We start from the raw sequence: 16,344 nt of genomic DNA, 5'->3' as shown, positions 1-16,344 counted from the left end.
TATGCATGACTTTACTATTGACATGCTGTGTGACGTGTAGCATGCAGGTTTCTCTCTACCTGCTTCAGTTTTCCTATTTGTAGTATGGGCAGAGTGATACTCACCCCCTGCTTAAAGTTGTTCAAGAGTTGCTGACAAGAAGTGCTAGATTATGAGGCAGCAAATTTTATAAATGCACAGACAGGGCAGAATTGCCCTGCATTGTTCAAACCTAGAGCATCTCCAGCCATTTAGATTCCAGACTGGTTAAACGCTGATGGATGACTCAACCTGAAGCATTTCAAGATCCAACCCAAGTCACAGCTCTACTACGAAGCCAGCTTTGAGATGTGGCAGTCTGGGTCCTACTGCTTTAGCAACCCCCAAATAAACAAAATCCCATGCCTCGCACTCTTAAATTCTGCACAAAACCCCCCCCCCAAAAAACAAAAAAAACCCAAACATCAAACCCAAGATCAATTAAGAGCGTAAGACAGGCCAAAAATACATATTTGAAGCTTACAGGAGGCTCTTCTAAACCTTTTATTTCAATAGGAAGCAATGCAGGACAACAAAAAAAAGTCTGAGCTAACTTTTGAGTAAAATACTTTGAGACACAGGAGCTGTGTGGCTGCAGCATCATGGTGCGTGGGGCTGCTAATTTGGCTTAGTCTAAATACTGCAGTGACACGGGCTATCCTTCTTCAAATACACACTGCAGTGTCTCTACGTGGTACAGCACTGTGCTGGTGGCTAAACCAGCCTGTTTGGGCATGGCTTAGGTATCTCAACACAGCACTGCACTGAATCATGTGAACGTACGCATGCACTTGGCTGGTATTCCTTAATTTTATCCTCTGAGGTTTTCTGGATGTACTACTACAATACTTAGAGATAATCAACAATATTTCCTAAGGAGCGAGCAATGTCTCTGGAACACTGTAGATGATCTCCACAGGTGGGAGTCGCCTGTATTGCTTAGATGTCTAAGCGGTCTGAACTAGCAATTAGTTCCCTTTTGAAGCAGTAAAGGGAAGCCAGCACCTCTAGGGTCTCTCCACTGACCAAGAAAGGAGTCTTGAGTGGTTTGGGATGTCAAAAGTTAGTATGTTAAATCTTAAAACTTTTCTGCTTTTCAGTACGTTCACCTCTTCCAGCTAATTCCCCCCAATGAAACCAGAAGGTGTATCTCAGGCACTCGTAGTCCTCCATCAGATTTCCTCAATGTTTTAGTGTAAATTTAGTGTATTCTTACAAATATTCTTACCTGTGGCCTGACAACTGACTCTCATTTTTCTTGAGGGATCTTTCTCTCTTCTCTCTTCCAGCCCCTGAATGTCTGTGAGGGGCACTCACTTTAAAGCTTTTTTCATTGCTGTCTATACCAAAGTTTGGAACTAATTTTCTTTCTTCTGTCTTGGTCCTTTCTCTTTCAGACAGCAGTTTGGCAAAAGAGTCATCTGTATCTTTGGTGATGTTTCTTAGTTTTTCAGAGGCTGAACTTGAGTGTGAGCTTGACATAGTCTTTGATGCAAACTCTGTATTTACTTGTGTTGAAGACCCTTTGCTTTCCTGAAAATCAGTACCGGGGACATTCAGGTCATTTTCTTCATGTTCTTCACCCTTGAGCTGTGCTGTGTTGCTTATGCTAGAGCATCGTTTTGAAAGCCTCCTTTTTTGCAGATCCTAGAAATAAGTGCCATTAAAACCATAGATTAAAATTTGAGCATCTTTAAATATGTATGAAAAGCAAAGGAAAGTTCTATCACTGATTTCTGGACTAAGCAATTTGTTTATTATTAGGAATCAGGCTATACAGTAAATCAGATTTTTTTAGGAATTGTTAATAAATAAGACAGACATACACACACTTTTACTTAAAATTTGAACAGTGTTAAAGGTGTTATATACCATTAAAAACTGCTTTCTTTTACCCAAGATCAACAAAATACCTCCTAAAAGCTAAATTTTGGGGTTGTACGCAACTTGGGAAACCAAGACATACAAGTCATTTTGCTGGAAAGTCTGTCCACTACAGAGATCTAGTTTTTATTTCCAAATCAGAGATATTTAGAAGAGTTCAACAAAATCATTTAATGTCCATATTCTCTTCAGTATTATCTAAATGATATGTTAAAAATATTTCAAAGTCTCATTATTACAACCCTAATTTTACACAGGGAATGTTCCTGTCTATATAAAAGCAGCATGAAGGTAAAAGAAAGAGGCAAGATGTCTAGAACTGTGTTTTAAAAACACTTACTGATGGAATATGGTCTGAATGGACCAATTTAAAAACTTATTTCTAAATGAAAGTAATTTTCAGTTCCAAACTGCTACTGGTTAAATGTGGGGTTTCAGAAAAACCTGAGTAAAACAGATACCCATGGCTAAGAAAACTTTGAAAGCTGTAGATACTGCTAAGGTAAAAAAGCAGTTTTCCTAGGAAAATAGAAAATCCCCTCTGTCAAGAGATATCAAGAATGGAAAAGATTTATAAAGAAATTCTGTAACCTAAGATCAAGACATACAGTGGGTAGTTGCATGTAGTAGTTATATCTGAAACAGTTTTAATTTCTGAATTAACCAGAACCACTTCCCTAACTTACCACATATTTTCAAACTGAAGATTTAATGGATTAACATGCAGAAGTTATTTCAACATTATTTGCAAATGACTTTATCGCAGAAAGTTAGATATAAAATCCATGGCCAAGCCAAATATTTTGTTAAGTGTTGGAAATCACCTCTGGGGAACTTGCTACTGGTCCAGCCATCATTCCTCTGACAAAGAGACCAGACCTGGGCCTTGGCTTCTCCCTCACTGTGGCTTTCAGCTCCTCAGAAACAGTTACTGCTTTTAAATCTTCTCGACTATCTCTTAACTTCTTTTCTCCATCAGAGGGTAAGTGGCTGTTATGTATTGTCCCTGTGTGGCATTTTTCACTTTTGTGCCGATGTTTTCTGAATGGAAGGATTTTATCTAGTGGATTCTCAACATCGTATCTACAAGAAAGAAAAAGGCAAAACCTCAAACTGCAAAATAATGCACAACGAAATCAACAAAAACATCTGCTTGGTTAAAGCACTACTGTCAAGTTATTTATTATCTAGCAATGGTAATCAAATACAATCACCTTTCACTTAAATATCTATATGTAGGTCTTCAGGACATTATTTTATTATCATTATCATGTGTCACAATTGGTTATAATCAGTGTAACACTTTAATCTTAGGCTCACTTATTTTGATATGTACCATATCACAACAGAAAGCAAACTACATATACAGACAGGTCCAAAGCTACCACCAGCAGTTCCCATTCCTTCTCCATCTGCTTGCTTGGCAGTTTGAAAATTTGTTAGCACTTTTGCTAACACCCTCTGTTATAACTTAGACTGACCCTACGGACCCCCTTCATTCTTTGTTCAAATGTAAACACTTATTTTAGTTCAAAAAGAAAGGTACTTTTGTATTTGGGCTTTTCCTTGATAATAGGTTGCTACACTGCTGTCATTTGACCTCTTGCATATTCTTCAGCCTGGTCCTCCAAGTAGCAAAACAAGGTGTAGTTCACCATTTGCATCTGTTTTCCTACACATATATAATGCTATAAATAAGCTTTTCTGAAATGCAAGTGAGATTCACCTGGATCTGTCACTCTGTTTGTACAATGCTATATGCATTTGTTTCTTAAAAAATATCTTCTAACAAATCATGTTCTTCCTAAAACAAAGTCATCATTTGAGCCTGTAAGAAATCACAGAATCATAGAATACGAGGTTGGAAGGGTCCTCAGGGATTATCTGGTCCAAACTTTCTTGGCAAAAGCACGGTCTAGAAAAGATGGCCCAGCACCCTGTCCAGCTGAATCTTAAAAGTGTCCAGTGTTGGGGAATCCACCACTTCCCTGGGGAGATTATTCCAGTGGCTGATTGATCTCAGTGTGAAAAGTTTTCCTCTTGTGTCCAATCAGAATCTCCCAAGGAGTAACCTGTAACCATTACCCCTCATCTTTTCCATGTGACTCCTTGTGAAAAGGGAGTCCCTATCTGCTTTGTATCCACCCTTTAAATACTGGAACACAGGGATAAGGTCTCCCCTAAGCTTTCTCTTCTCAAGGCTGAACAAACCCAGTTCTCTCAGCCTTTCCTCCTATGGCAGGCTTCCCAGTCCTTTAACCATCTTTATGGCCCTCCTCTGGACCCTCTCCAGCCTGTCCACATCTTTCTTGTATAGCGGGGACCAAAACTGAACACAATACTCTAGGTGTGGACCGACAAATGCCGAGTAGAGTGGGATAATGCCTGCTTTATCTCTGCTGGTGATGCCTTTGTTGATACAACCCAGCATCCTGTTGGCTTTCTTTGCTGCTGCAGCTCACTGTTTACTCATACTGACCTTGTCCACCAGGACCCCCAGGTTCTTTTCCACAGAGCTGCTCCTCAGCCGGGTATATCCCAGGCTGTGCTGCACTCCTGGATTATATTTCCCAGGTGCAAGACCTTACACTTGTCTTTGTTGAACTTAAGGTTCTTGTTAGCCCACTCTTCCACCCTATCCAGGTCTTCCTGTTCTCCCTTCCATGAGTCCAATGGCAAGTCTGATTTTCTTTATCAGGATCTGTTTCACTGTCTGCATAATATTAGATCACTGTTAAATAGAATTTTTTTTGAGTAGTGCCCACTTCACTGAAACCACTTTTGTGTCGTCAATAAATTTATATTCTGTGTAACCTGAAAATGATAGCCTTCTTTATGATAAACGTCCTTGAACCTTTTTTTCACTCTAGGAAGTTTTTCATCCTATTTCATAGTAAAGGAATTCCACAAGTTGAAGGATCTTGTACCACAAAATTATTCCTTCAACATTTAACCAGTTAAAAAAATGGTTTTTGAAGTAGTATGTCTTGTGTTGTGAAGACACACTGCATATGTAAACTCACAGGAGCACAATCAGTCTCTGGGAGCATTAGAAATCTGAGGACTGTTACTCCTGACCTAGGACAACATAAACCCTCATTGCCAAAGGGCGCAGTGTGTCAGCTTAGAGACTGTTTTAACATTTACAGACATTAAAAAAAACTTCAAGAGTTAAGTTAAAAGGAAACAAGACTCTGATAAGGAACCAGTGAAGAGTATCCATCTAATTATACTCTCCACTCCTGAAAGCGTTGTTAAAAATTATCCAGGTAGTTGAATTTCAAACTAATTTCAGGCACTGGCTGTTTGACCTGGTAATGCCTGATTTTTCCTTGGCCAGACAGGATGGAAATGGCTAGGAGGATCACAGAGCTGTGCTTTGCCATGGTGTTTCTCTCACCAGTTCATTTTGTGGGCTGAAATAGGATGTGGTTAAGCCATCCCATCAACCTGCCCACGATAGTCCTTGTAATGGCAGATTTGCAGCCTCTTCCTTATGGCCATGCTGCAAAAACACAGCTGAATGGCACAGCTGGGACAAGACCTGATCCAGGGGAAAAATGAAACCACCTGTGTCTGAGAGTCTGATTCTCAGCTGGTTTCAAAATAAAAATCAGGTACAAATACCAGTTTGTATCAGGACAGGCCCCAAAACCCACATTCCCCTGTCATACCCACATGGCCCATTTTTTCTTCCTTGCACCTCCAGCCAACTTCATGTTCCCCCAACTCAGGAAGGCATAACCAGTGAGTTTGGTGCATACAAAGGCATGAAAATGGGTACAAAATCACACAGGATTTAGATGGAAACCTGCAAGTCAATACAGGATTTTGCCCTCCCCATAGCTGGCAGCTTTCAGTGTGTGCCTGGGTAACACTTCCAAGTTAGTACACACAGAAGTTTGGGCATTTCTGCTTTTTGCTTTCCAATTTTCCTTTAATCTGCCATTTTTGGCTCCCCCCTGCCCCACCGGCTGGGGCAACGAAGGGGATGGTACCATAAAAGCCAGCAGAGGAACTCTCTAAGACTTGTTTTGGAGTTTTAGAAAGCAGGCATTCTTTATTGCAGCGCTGGGTGCACATGTGAATAGCTTTGCAAAAAGTGAGCACGCCAAAGATCTATAAGCAGCAGCTAATATACAGTGTGATCATACATATTCATAATTTTTCTAAGAAGTGAGTTACATATGCATTAGGTTTCCTGGAACTAATTATAGTATTTGCATCCTAATTACGCATGCGCTTTCTTGCTGGGTGATGGTTTCGAGGGGTCCCTGGTGGTTGTTGGTAGTCTTCCTCACTGTGTCTGCCGGCTGACCTCCGTGCTCACACATGCTCACAAGGGTCTGTTAGGAGGTGTTGTGCAGCTGTGTTGTGTCTTGAGCTGGTTTGTTTTAGTTTGTCTGGTCCTTGTTCTTGTTATTTTTAAGAATAGGCCCTCACTGTCTTATTTATTACTTTATCACAGAATCACAGAATCATTCAGGTTGGAAAAGACCCTTGGGATCATCGAGTCCAACCATCAGCCCTGCTCTACAAAGTTCTCCCCTACACCATATCCACCAGCATCTCATCTAAATGACCCTTAAACACATGCAGGGATGGTGACTCCACCACCTCCCTGGGAAGCCTATTCCACTGTCTGACCACTCTTTCCGTGAAATTTTTTTTCCTAATGTCCAGTCTAAACCTCCCCTGTTACAGTTCAAAGCCATTCCCTCTTGTTCTGTCACTAATCACCTGGGAGAAGAGACCAGCACCAACCTCTCTACAATGTCCTTTCAGGTAGTTGTAGAGAGTGATGAGGTCTCCCCTTAGCCCTCTCCTCCTCAAACTAAACAGTCCCAGCTCCTTCAATCTCTCCTCATAGGATTTGTTATCCAGGCCCTTCACCAGCTTCCTTGCCCTCCTCTGCACTCGCTCCAGCACCTCGATATCCCTCTCGTATTGAGGTGCCCAAAACTGGACACAATACTCAAGGTGTGGCCTCACCAGTGCAGAGTACAGGGGGACTATCACCTCCCTACTTCTGCTGGTCACACTATTTCTAATACAAGCCAGGATGCCGTTGGCTTTCTTGGTCACCTGGGCACACTGACAGCTCATGTTCAGCTGCTTGTCAATTAGAACCCCCAGATCATTTTCTTCCACACAACTCTCCATCCACACCTCCCCAAGCCTGTAGCAATGCATGGGGTTGTTGTGGCCCAAGTGCAGGACCTGGCACTTGGCCGTGTTGAAGCTCATCCCATTAACACTGGCCCACCGATCCAATCTATCCAAGTCTCTCTGTAGACCCTCCCTATCCTCATGCAGATCGACACTCCCGCTTAACTTGGTGTCATCTGCGAACTTACTGATGATACAAACCCCTTTTTATCTTCAAACCCTTTTCTTCTTTACGAAAGCACCAACCTTCAGTTGGGTCTGCACATTCCAAAAATTACGATGATCTAGTCTATTCTGAGTAAAAATATTAGTAAGACATTTTGGCTTACAGGGAAGACTTTGCCCCTTGAGGGACCGTGCCCGTGCCATCTCCCACCCTCTCCTACCGCCAACACGCGTTGGTTCTCCATGTGAGGCTTTACGTTGACTTTATACGTGTGTAACGAGCATGTACGTCTGCGCGGGTCGCGGGTCTATGTGTGGGGAGGGTATTGGGGGCGGGGGGGGGTGGTGGTGTTCAACTCGCAACCACACTGCGCATGTCTTTCCCGCCAGTGGAGGATTACAACCATAGAGTGCCCTCCACTTCGCAGCAGAGCGGCCCCGTAACGCGCCATTTCCTGAGCAATGACGGCCACTCTGAAACAGCAGCCGAGCACTCGCCTTGCGCTGTCGCTGGCCCTCTCGGCTGCCACCACGCATGCGCACAGCGGGCTAGCACGGCCGGCGGGGCGGGGTATGTGTGTGGCGGGCGGTCAGCTCTGCTGGGTGCTGCTCTTCGGCAGCAGGGGGTTTGCTAGCGGAGTCCTCTGTAGGAGGGAGTTTCTTGCTGTAGTAAGACAGGTCTGCAGGCCCTGGGGAGGCTCGCAGGGGGAAGGGAACAACTTGCAGTGTGCATGGCAAGGGGAGAAAAGGAGGCAGGTATGAGCTCTGAGGCAGCCTGAGGTGGAATAGTATCAGGCGGGGGAGAGCAGATCAGTGCCAGCATGCTAAAAGATCCTGTATCTCAAACACAGAAGCAGCTAATTACTTTTTTGCACTGCTTCCTTTTCAAGTGTCGCTTCTCAGCTGGTAGCATCAACTTTAAAATAATCTTGGCTTTCTTCTTCTATAAGGAAGGACTTGCTGGGATTTTGCAAGCACTGATGCTCAGACTTAGTTACTTTGAGCATGCTGTGTTGACGATGAGGAATAAAATTAAGATTAATTTCCTGAGAGTCAAGGCTGGGAAGGTGAATTACTCTTTTGTGCCCATTTAAAAAGTTTTCTACTGAAGCACAGCTGGGGCTGTTAACCAACCTTGAGGCACTAATAAATGCAATTGAAAGACTTTGTTATATGCTGTTTCCAGGTATTTTGCAAGATGGAAATAACTGAACCTATACTGTTTGTAACAATACTGAATTTAAGATAGTAGGCCTTGCTTTTGACTATGTAAGGCACAAATATACCTGTAGTTTGAGTGCAGGTGGTTAGTTTCTCATCAGAATATGCTTCAGTCTGAATATTTCCCAATTTACAAGGCATAAAAGCTCAGATTTCTATGTGCTTCAGTGACTGAAAGATGTAATTGAGATCGATCCTCATACTTGTTAGGGAACATAGAAGAACATTTTTAAAGGGTGACTTGCATACGAGATTTTAATAATCTGGAAATTTAAGCTTTGTGTTACTAGGATAACTAATAAAAGGTAGTGTAGCTGAAGGTATAAATGATAAAACTTTTAACATTATTTCCCTTATTAAATAAAAAAACCAAAGTAATGACTAGACAGGGCAAAGAGAAAGAAATAGGACCATACCTGTAGACTTGAGTTTCATTCTCATCAGGCATAATGGCACTTCCACACACATGATCTTCATCCGTGAAGTCGGATGGGTAAGATGTTAAGCTCTTACTTTGAGGAGCTGACAGAGTAGAACTTGAACTGATGCTTCTGGAAGTCCCACGGTGCTCAAGGAAGTAATTAGTAATAATTTCAAGAAGTGTTTTCAGTGGGTTCTCCTTTGCCTATCCAAAAAGAAAAACAAAGTTCTTGGTGACTATTGAAACTCTCTTAGTCTTGCTGCAGCCTAATAGAGGGTATTCTTTTTATACTGTGCAGTAGCTGAATGTGTTAACTGTTTTCTAGATAGAGCTGCTTGTGGGTTTACCCTAGATGTGACTACAAAAATATTGGAAGGTCGAAGATGTCAGCTAGGGAATGTCAAGAGCTCAAAGTGTTGGTGTGTTAAATAAAATAAGTTCTGATACAGAACAACCAACCTGTTTTGGTTGTTCCTTAGTCTCATTTCAGATGAACATTGCAAAGTATGGTAACTATGCTAGAACACACCTTTTCTGATGTTACCTGGTCAGCTTCATAAGAATGTAGAATGAACTGCAAGTATTTTTAGTACCTGAATTCAGTATTTGTGGTTTATTGTACCAGAACTTGGTGAGAAGCATGGACTGTAGAATTCTTTTCATGTGCTTGGTATAACTCATAAGTAGAGAGTCACCTCACCCCACTTGTTATACTGGTTTTCAACAGTACTCTGAAAAATGTGTCCTACGTACATGATTATTTAATTAAGAAAAAAAACAACACAAAAATTATGGGCTTAAATAAAAAATGCTATGATGTCTGCTATAGCAATGCAACTACCCTGGGAGATTTTTTTGAAGTGACTTATTACAGGATAGTTTCATGCTGCTTATCAAAAGCATCATGGTGCCTTAAATCATGAGTGAACTGGAAATGAAAATTATCCATTGATGTCCCTGTCATCAAATATTGCTGTCTATATCACATTTCAAATAATAATAAATGCTAAAAGTATAATTTTATCTGCCAGGTCTTCTACAAAGTTGCAAACAGAAATGGACATGTAAGGCTACTTCCAAAATTGAATAATCTGGCCATAATGATGGAAAAGCTGTTAAAGTGAGTAATTGTTCCCAGTTTACTGGGAGTTGTGGTTTGTAACAAGGGTTCATGAACTGCTAGGTGCTCAGCTTCACCCCATGAGCTGCAGTCTCACCTAAAGGTTAAGCTCTCCATTCTCCAGCAAGTCCACAGCAAGGCAGTACCAGGCACGAGCTTGAGTTCTCTGCAGTTTGGACATAGGCTACAGTCTTGATGTGGTTGGCCTAGTTTCATGGTATCTGATAACCATGTTTTGGGGAGCACGACATGTTTCCTTACCTTGTTTTGTTTGTACAAGGAGTGCAGATGTAGGACATTTCGAAGTTCATTCCTGTTATTGATGCTAAGTGGAGAACGTGGAAGTTCTCGGTCCATGGTAGTGATAGTTTTCTTCAAACCCTGAAAAGGAAAAGTGTCAGATTTCAGAGTACTTGAGACAGTACAACTTACCAAAGCTTTTCTTCTTGACTTTGTTGGATGTAATATGAAGCTTCTGGATGGCAGTAATTAGTAACAAGTTAACCCTTAGAACCTGTACTTTAATGGTACAATTGCATTATTACAGCCCACGGATTTGAAAGTAATTAAGGTGGCTATGTTGTCTGTAAGATGGAAATTACCAAACATGGAAAAAAAAAAGACCTTTATGCAGGTGACTTCAGCTGCTAAACAGCCTCATAAGACTGACTGCTCTGTATGAAGGCCCCTGCTAATACCTGGGCTTCTGGTACAAACAGTTCCAGAAACACCGTGTTTACTTTTTCCATCAAGATGTGATACAGCTTTTCATAAATGTGATTCTGACTTGGGTAATTACAAAGTCTGAACATCAGATGTACTCTAGCTCTCAGTGGGTTCAGAACAGGTTTCAGCCTTTATCATGAGTTGAAATCATTCCGCTCAGTCTCAGGTTGGAAATCACTCAGATCCCCATGGCATCAGCAGGCTTGGGGTCTTCAAACTTCCTCATATACTTTGAATCTGTAGTCAGCATACACGGGCACTTCAGAGTCAAAATGTAGGGGCATCTCGCTTTCTGGAGGGAGAGACTGATTTATTGTGAAATGTCAGAGTCAGATCCCAAACTTACTCAAGTGGTACAACAGCAGACCACCATTTCGAGAAAGTCCTGATTTCTTCTCTGAAGGGCTATTGTTAAAAGAAAAAGTATTTTTCTGCAGATGGATTATCAGGCTCAGATTTAGGGAACTATGGACGAGTTGTAAATAAAGGATGGTTATCACAGTTGGCTCTGATGTGTATTAAAGATTTGGGGGAAGAAGGGGAACACTTGGGCAGAAGCATAAGGGATTATCAGTGCCCTTTGTTTTTGACACCAGGGTATACAGTAAGAAATAGATGTGGCAATTCAAGTGTAAGTTACTGTTGTAGGCTGTATGGTCTGTTTTACCAGCAGAGCACTCCCTTTCTTTTTATGCTTTTATTCAGTTTTACCTTTAAAGATATCTAACTCAGAAATGTAAATGGCTTTCATTTGAAAAATCTTTGGAATCAATTGGACAGACTTGAGCCTCTCATACTTCTGGCAGTAAATGGCAGATAAGGAATTCTGCATCTGAAATTCTGTTGGCAAATGTTTCAGCTTTCTTCACAAACATTGAAAATGTGCATTTTGACTGGATGCAAAACAGAGGAAGAAAATTGAGGTTTGTGTAGCACTAAGACAACGGCTGTTTAACATACAAGCTAACTCATTCCTGACACTGGGGGACTGACTGAGCTGGACATCAGAAGTATTTCCTTAGGACTGAACGTAAATACAAGGTGATAGGTACTTTCACCTGGAAATGTGAAGGTGCCTTCTGCTCAATCCCACACTCCCCATAACTACGTACAATACAAAGTTTCCTTTACAGCATTAAGTTTGTGAAAAGTACAATGGCCTCTTTCCTCCCCTGCTCCCTGGCCCCCTCCCCCAGATAAATGTGCCGTCTGCCAAACTATTACTGAAAACTGGAAAAAAACTTGTTACTGGTTCCTCTAGCACCACTACCTTTTGCATTTTTTCTTTTAAGTATTTGTTCTGGGAAGTTGTGTATGCCTTTTGTAAACACAAGAACAATAGCATCATCGGTAATTAACGAGGGGGGGAAAAAACCAACAAAACCAAAAACCAACCAAACACAACCCAACTGATTTAATCTTGGGTTTTGCAGGCGCGTGTTGGTCACTATCGGGCTTTCTCAAAGGAGGAAGCTGGCGTCCATATTCCGCAATCGAAAGGCATTGTGGGAAATGTAGTGCAGATACTCGGCCGGTTCAGCTTTAGCCGCTGTAAGGCTGGAAGAAGCCCCCCCCGCTCCCAGCACTCCTCAATCTTTTAGCACTTAACGTTTTTCATGTGTCATTCTCATTTGTACTAGCTGGAGAAAATCAAGACAAGTTACCTTTCTACTGAGAAATTCTCTCACCAGGGATGCAGCCACTTCTTCCACAAAGGAGTTGTCCATTTTTAGCCCAAAGTGTGCTTAAGGGGCTTATTCTTTACTTCCTCTAACAAATCATTCAAGTCTGCCGGCATCGCAGCTCCTCGGGGCGGCTCTGAACGCCCGCAGGCCTGCAGCAGCGGCGGGCTGGGCGGCGGGGCAGGGCTGGGCTGGGCGCAGCCCGGCTGCTGGAGGGATGTTGCTGTGGAGACCATGTCATCGGAAGCAGGGAGAACTCCTCCCCCTGGGAAGGAACCCGAGCAGAGACTTAAAACTGGAAGAGCTCGTGGCGTGACACTGCAACAAGCATCTCGGTAATTGCTTTAAGCAATAAAATTTGAGAAAGAAACCTTCAAATGTGAGCGAGGGGACAGTTTTCTGATTATTACTTTTTTAAAAGATACAAACATAATTATTTGCAACCTATTACTCCTGTGCTAACACAACTTTTAACCATACATGTTTCTGTAGTAAAATTGCACTCTTGTACAAAACAAACGAAAAATGCAGCTGCTAAATTAAGCTTAATCTCTCATACTGGCAACGTCTAGGGTGGGAGCATTCATCAGTTGAATCTTTCCTTTCAGATTGCACCTACGTTTGCCAGTAATAGAATATGCTAATAGGAGGGATTGTGGTGAGTAACACTTTGGGCTTGGGGATCTGAATTTGGTTGGAGAGGTCATATAGCAGAGAACCCTGCTCAAAGGAGGGTATTTTCCCAGGATGGAGATTCCGCAGCCTGGGCAACCTCTTCCAGTATTTGACCACTCTTGGATGGGTAAACTGTTTTCCTTAGCTAGCTAAAATTTCCACTGCTACAGCTTCTGAGTCTTTCACCTTATTAACCATGACCTCTGAGATTAATCTGGCTCTGTCTTTCCTTTAACCCACATTCAATAGTTGTATATAGCATCTAGACCCTCACCTGGTCTTTTTTCTCTTTAGGCTGAGCAGACACTGCCCTCTCAGTTGCTCCTTGCATCTTGTGTGCTTCAGCCCCTTAATTGCCTTACTGGTGCCTTGTTGTACTTGGTCCACTTCATTCGTCTCCCTCTTAAACTGAGTAGTGGGGGAAGGAAAATAAAACATGGTATTCCATATGTGACCTCAGCAGTGCTTCACAGACCGGCATTTATGCTTTCACTAGTGTATTCCAGTATGTGGTTAGGTGCCTTTGCTGCAAGTGCATCCTACTGACTCATTTTCAGCTTGTCTACCTGCTCTCCAGGATCCTATTCTGAAAAGTTGCTTTCTTGTATAACCAACATTTACACTATATTTTTGAGTGGGTTTATTTCATTCTTATTGCAGGACTTTGCATTTGACCTTCACATCACCCACCAGTTTTTCCATATGTGTGTGTAGCAGATCAGGCAGAGCGCCCACCCCTCTTCATTGACTTGTCTATCCAGCACAACACCAAAACATTATTGTCAACACACTCTAGAATTCTCTTGGGTTGGTTATGCCAGGCCACATTTCTTTTCCATGAGATGCTGAGGTGCTTAAAATCCTCCATGAGAAGCAGGACCTGGTGATGGTGAAGCTTCTTCCAGTTCTCTGAAGAAGTCATCATAGATGTCTCGATAGAACAGACTGTGGCAGATCGCCACAGCAATGGCTCTTTTGTTGACCTTCCTTTTGGTCCTGACCCATAAACTCTTGACTACTCCCATCATTTGTTGCATAGATCTCTGCATTCAGACCACTGCCTTGTATACAGCACAGTTCTCCCCCCTCTTCCCTGCTTCTCTTTTCTTGAAATCCTGTATTTCTTCAGTCAGGTGAGCTATTTTTAGCTACTTCCAGACCTGGTGTTTTGCTTACTTATGGGTCAGCTTTGTGTTCAGGGGTATCAAATGGTATACCTGCAAGACCAAGTAACTGGGTTTTGTATCATTTTACTTGGTAGGACATTGGCTGAACTCTCAGCCTTAAGTCTGCCACACGTGCATGTGGGCTCTCTGACTGCCAAAAGGTGGAATGTGACTCTTTGAATGTGGAAGAGTGGTCCGTGGAGATGGGCAAGGGTGATGTGCCCATGAAGCTCAGAGAACAGTGCAAAGAAGCAGACTTTATCTCAACACAAAGGAGACCAGAGGGTAGACTTTATTTTAGATAAGTAGCTATCAACAGCTGAGTGGATCAACTGGTGGTGTACATGTTTCTCCCTGAGTTCAATAAAAGAGTGTGAACATCTCCTTGAGTTAGCCAGACCAGCTTTTGATACCTATGTTCCCTTACAAGAGAGGTAACAGTTCCTAGAAGTTATTTTTCCCAAGCTGAAATGTTAGTGCCAGACATGCCCTCTGGCGCCCATAGGTCGGTCTTGCAGCACCGAGAAAAGTTCTTGTCGATGCGACTACCGACTTCGGCACAGAGAGGGTGACTCTGTACCATCTCGTTGCTGTTGCTGTCCATTGCACTAATAGTGTTCCCAAGGTTTCATTTAATGCTTACTAGTAAAAGTAGATCGATTATAACCTGGCAAAGAGATTACGTGAGGTGGTGATGCAGGGATTGATTTTCCCAGAAGTAGCTCTTCAGGTGCTCCTAACAGTGGGTATTCACTTGTGCTGTCTCACAAGGACACAGAAAGAAACCTCAGCTGGGATACAAACAGAAAGAAATCAGGAAACTGCATTTCAGAGCTGAGGAAGGTTTACTATTAAGCTATGCCAAAGAATAGTGGGCTTCTGAAACAGTTTCTGAAAGAGAGTTTCTGTAACAGCCTTCTTATAATACTGATTTTATCACTAACTGATCTACGTGAAGTGTCTTATTCTTAGTGTGTCTGCTGTGGTGGTTATAGTAGACATAACTGTTACGCGGACTGGGTAGTTGTTGAGCACATGGGACAGTGTCTCTCCAGTATCCACATGCATTAAGAAATATTCAGCAGGCGCAGTTAAGTCTAAAGCATTTGCCACGTTGGCATGTGGCAGATCTCCCAACATAGCCCCACTGCAAAATTAGGTGCCAATATCGTGCTCCACCTCCCTGCAGCCCAAGACAAGCACCCCTGAGGTCATGGGGTTCCTCAGCTGCATAAGGTTGCATCAGGCACAGGCAGTGGGATGTGCTATTTCTGTAGAAAAATAATGTAAGAAAATTCAATATGAAGTTCTATGAAAGGCAGTTTTTTTACTATGCAAAATATTTCTTGCTTTACGTACTTTTTCTGCTACTTACTTTGTTACCCACATACTCAGAAGCACCAAAACCTGTATGTTCAAGTGGTCTGAGCAGGTTCCACCATGGAAGGCTAAGGGACACTGGCTGTCAGGCTCTCACTCTGTCTTTTGGGTTCCTCTTGATCAACAGCGATAGGAGTTGGAGGGCACCTACTGGGGATGCATATCTTATGCTCAGCATGAGCACAGTTGGGAAAACGTTTAATTAGAAGCTTCGGATGTCAGAAGCTTCCCAATGTCAGAGAACAGCAAGAGCAGATCTGCTCTACAGAGGAAGGTGAGCTGGGTGTCAAGGGTTACCACAGCACAGGTTAAGGGGTGGTGACATCACCAGCAAGGGTGCAGTCCCATGTTGCTTGAGCAGGGCAGATCTATCTGGAAAATGCACTATTTATAGACAGATCAGACATCGGGAAATCCTGTTTCCAAATGCTATATTAATGAAAAAGAATTTCTTAAAAGCATTGGCTAGACTGTTTCTACTGTGTTTCTCCAAACTTGCTGCCAAGTCTGGAGTACAGCAGCCACAGCCTTTTGGATCTCAGTAACTGCATATTCTGATCATGGTAGTAGCAATAATTCCAAGATGTTTCTCTGCAACAGCAAGACAAGCTGTCATCCCTAGTGTTACCGGTGTAGTATCTTGTGATACCACTACTCATGGTGTGCTCTACAGTCCTGTTTGATCAGAGAACAGAGTTTGGAGCTCTGCATGGCAGG

The 16,344-nt window shown here is 42.5% G+C and overlaps 1 protein-coding gene across 2 annotated transcripts in view; it reads right to left on the bottom strand.

Annotated features, from left to right (window-relative positions):
* The window catches only part of MINDY4 (MINDY lysine 48 deubiquitinase 4), an 84,762-nt gene extending 72,157 nt beyond the window's left edge, over positions 1-12,605 (bottom strand). For both annotated transcript variants that reach the window (XM_074869559.1, XM_074869569.1), the window contains exons 1-5: positions 12,389-12,605; positions 10,260-10,379; positions 8,874-9,082; positions 2,727-2,985; positions 1,247-1,665 (exon numbers count right to left, since the gene is read on the bottom strand). In XM_074869559.1, coding sequence (XP_074725660.1) covers positions 1,247-1,665; positions 2,727-2,985; positions 8,874-9,082; positions 10,260-10,379; positions 12,389-12,451 — 1,070 coding nt within the window. In that variant the 5' untranslated portion in view covers positions 12,452-12,605. The remainder of the gene's footprint in view (positions 1-1,246; positions 1,666-2,726; positions 2,986-8,873; positions 9,083-10,259; positions 10,380-12,388) is intronic.
* Positions 12,606-16,344: the final 3,739 nt, after the last annotated feature.

Source organism: Strix uralensis, chromosome 1 (assembly GCF_047716275.1).
Source record: "Strix uralensis isolate ZFMK-TIS-50842 chromosome 1, bStrUra1, whole genome shotgun sequence".
NCBI classification, from domain to species: domain Eukaryota; kingdom Metazoa; phylum Chordata; class Aves; order Strigiformes; family Strigidae; genus Strix; species Strix uralensis.
This window is presented reverse-complemented; position numbering and strand designations above follow the sequence as displayed.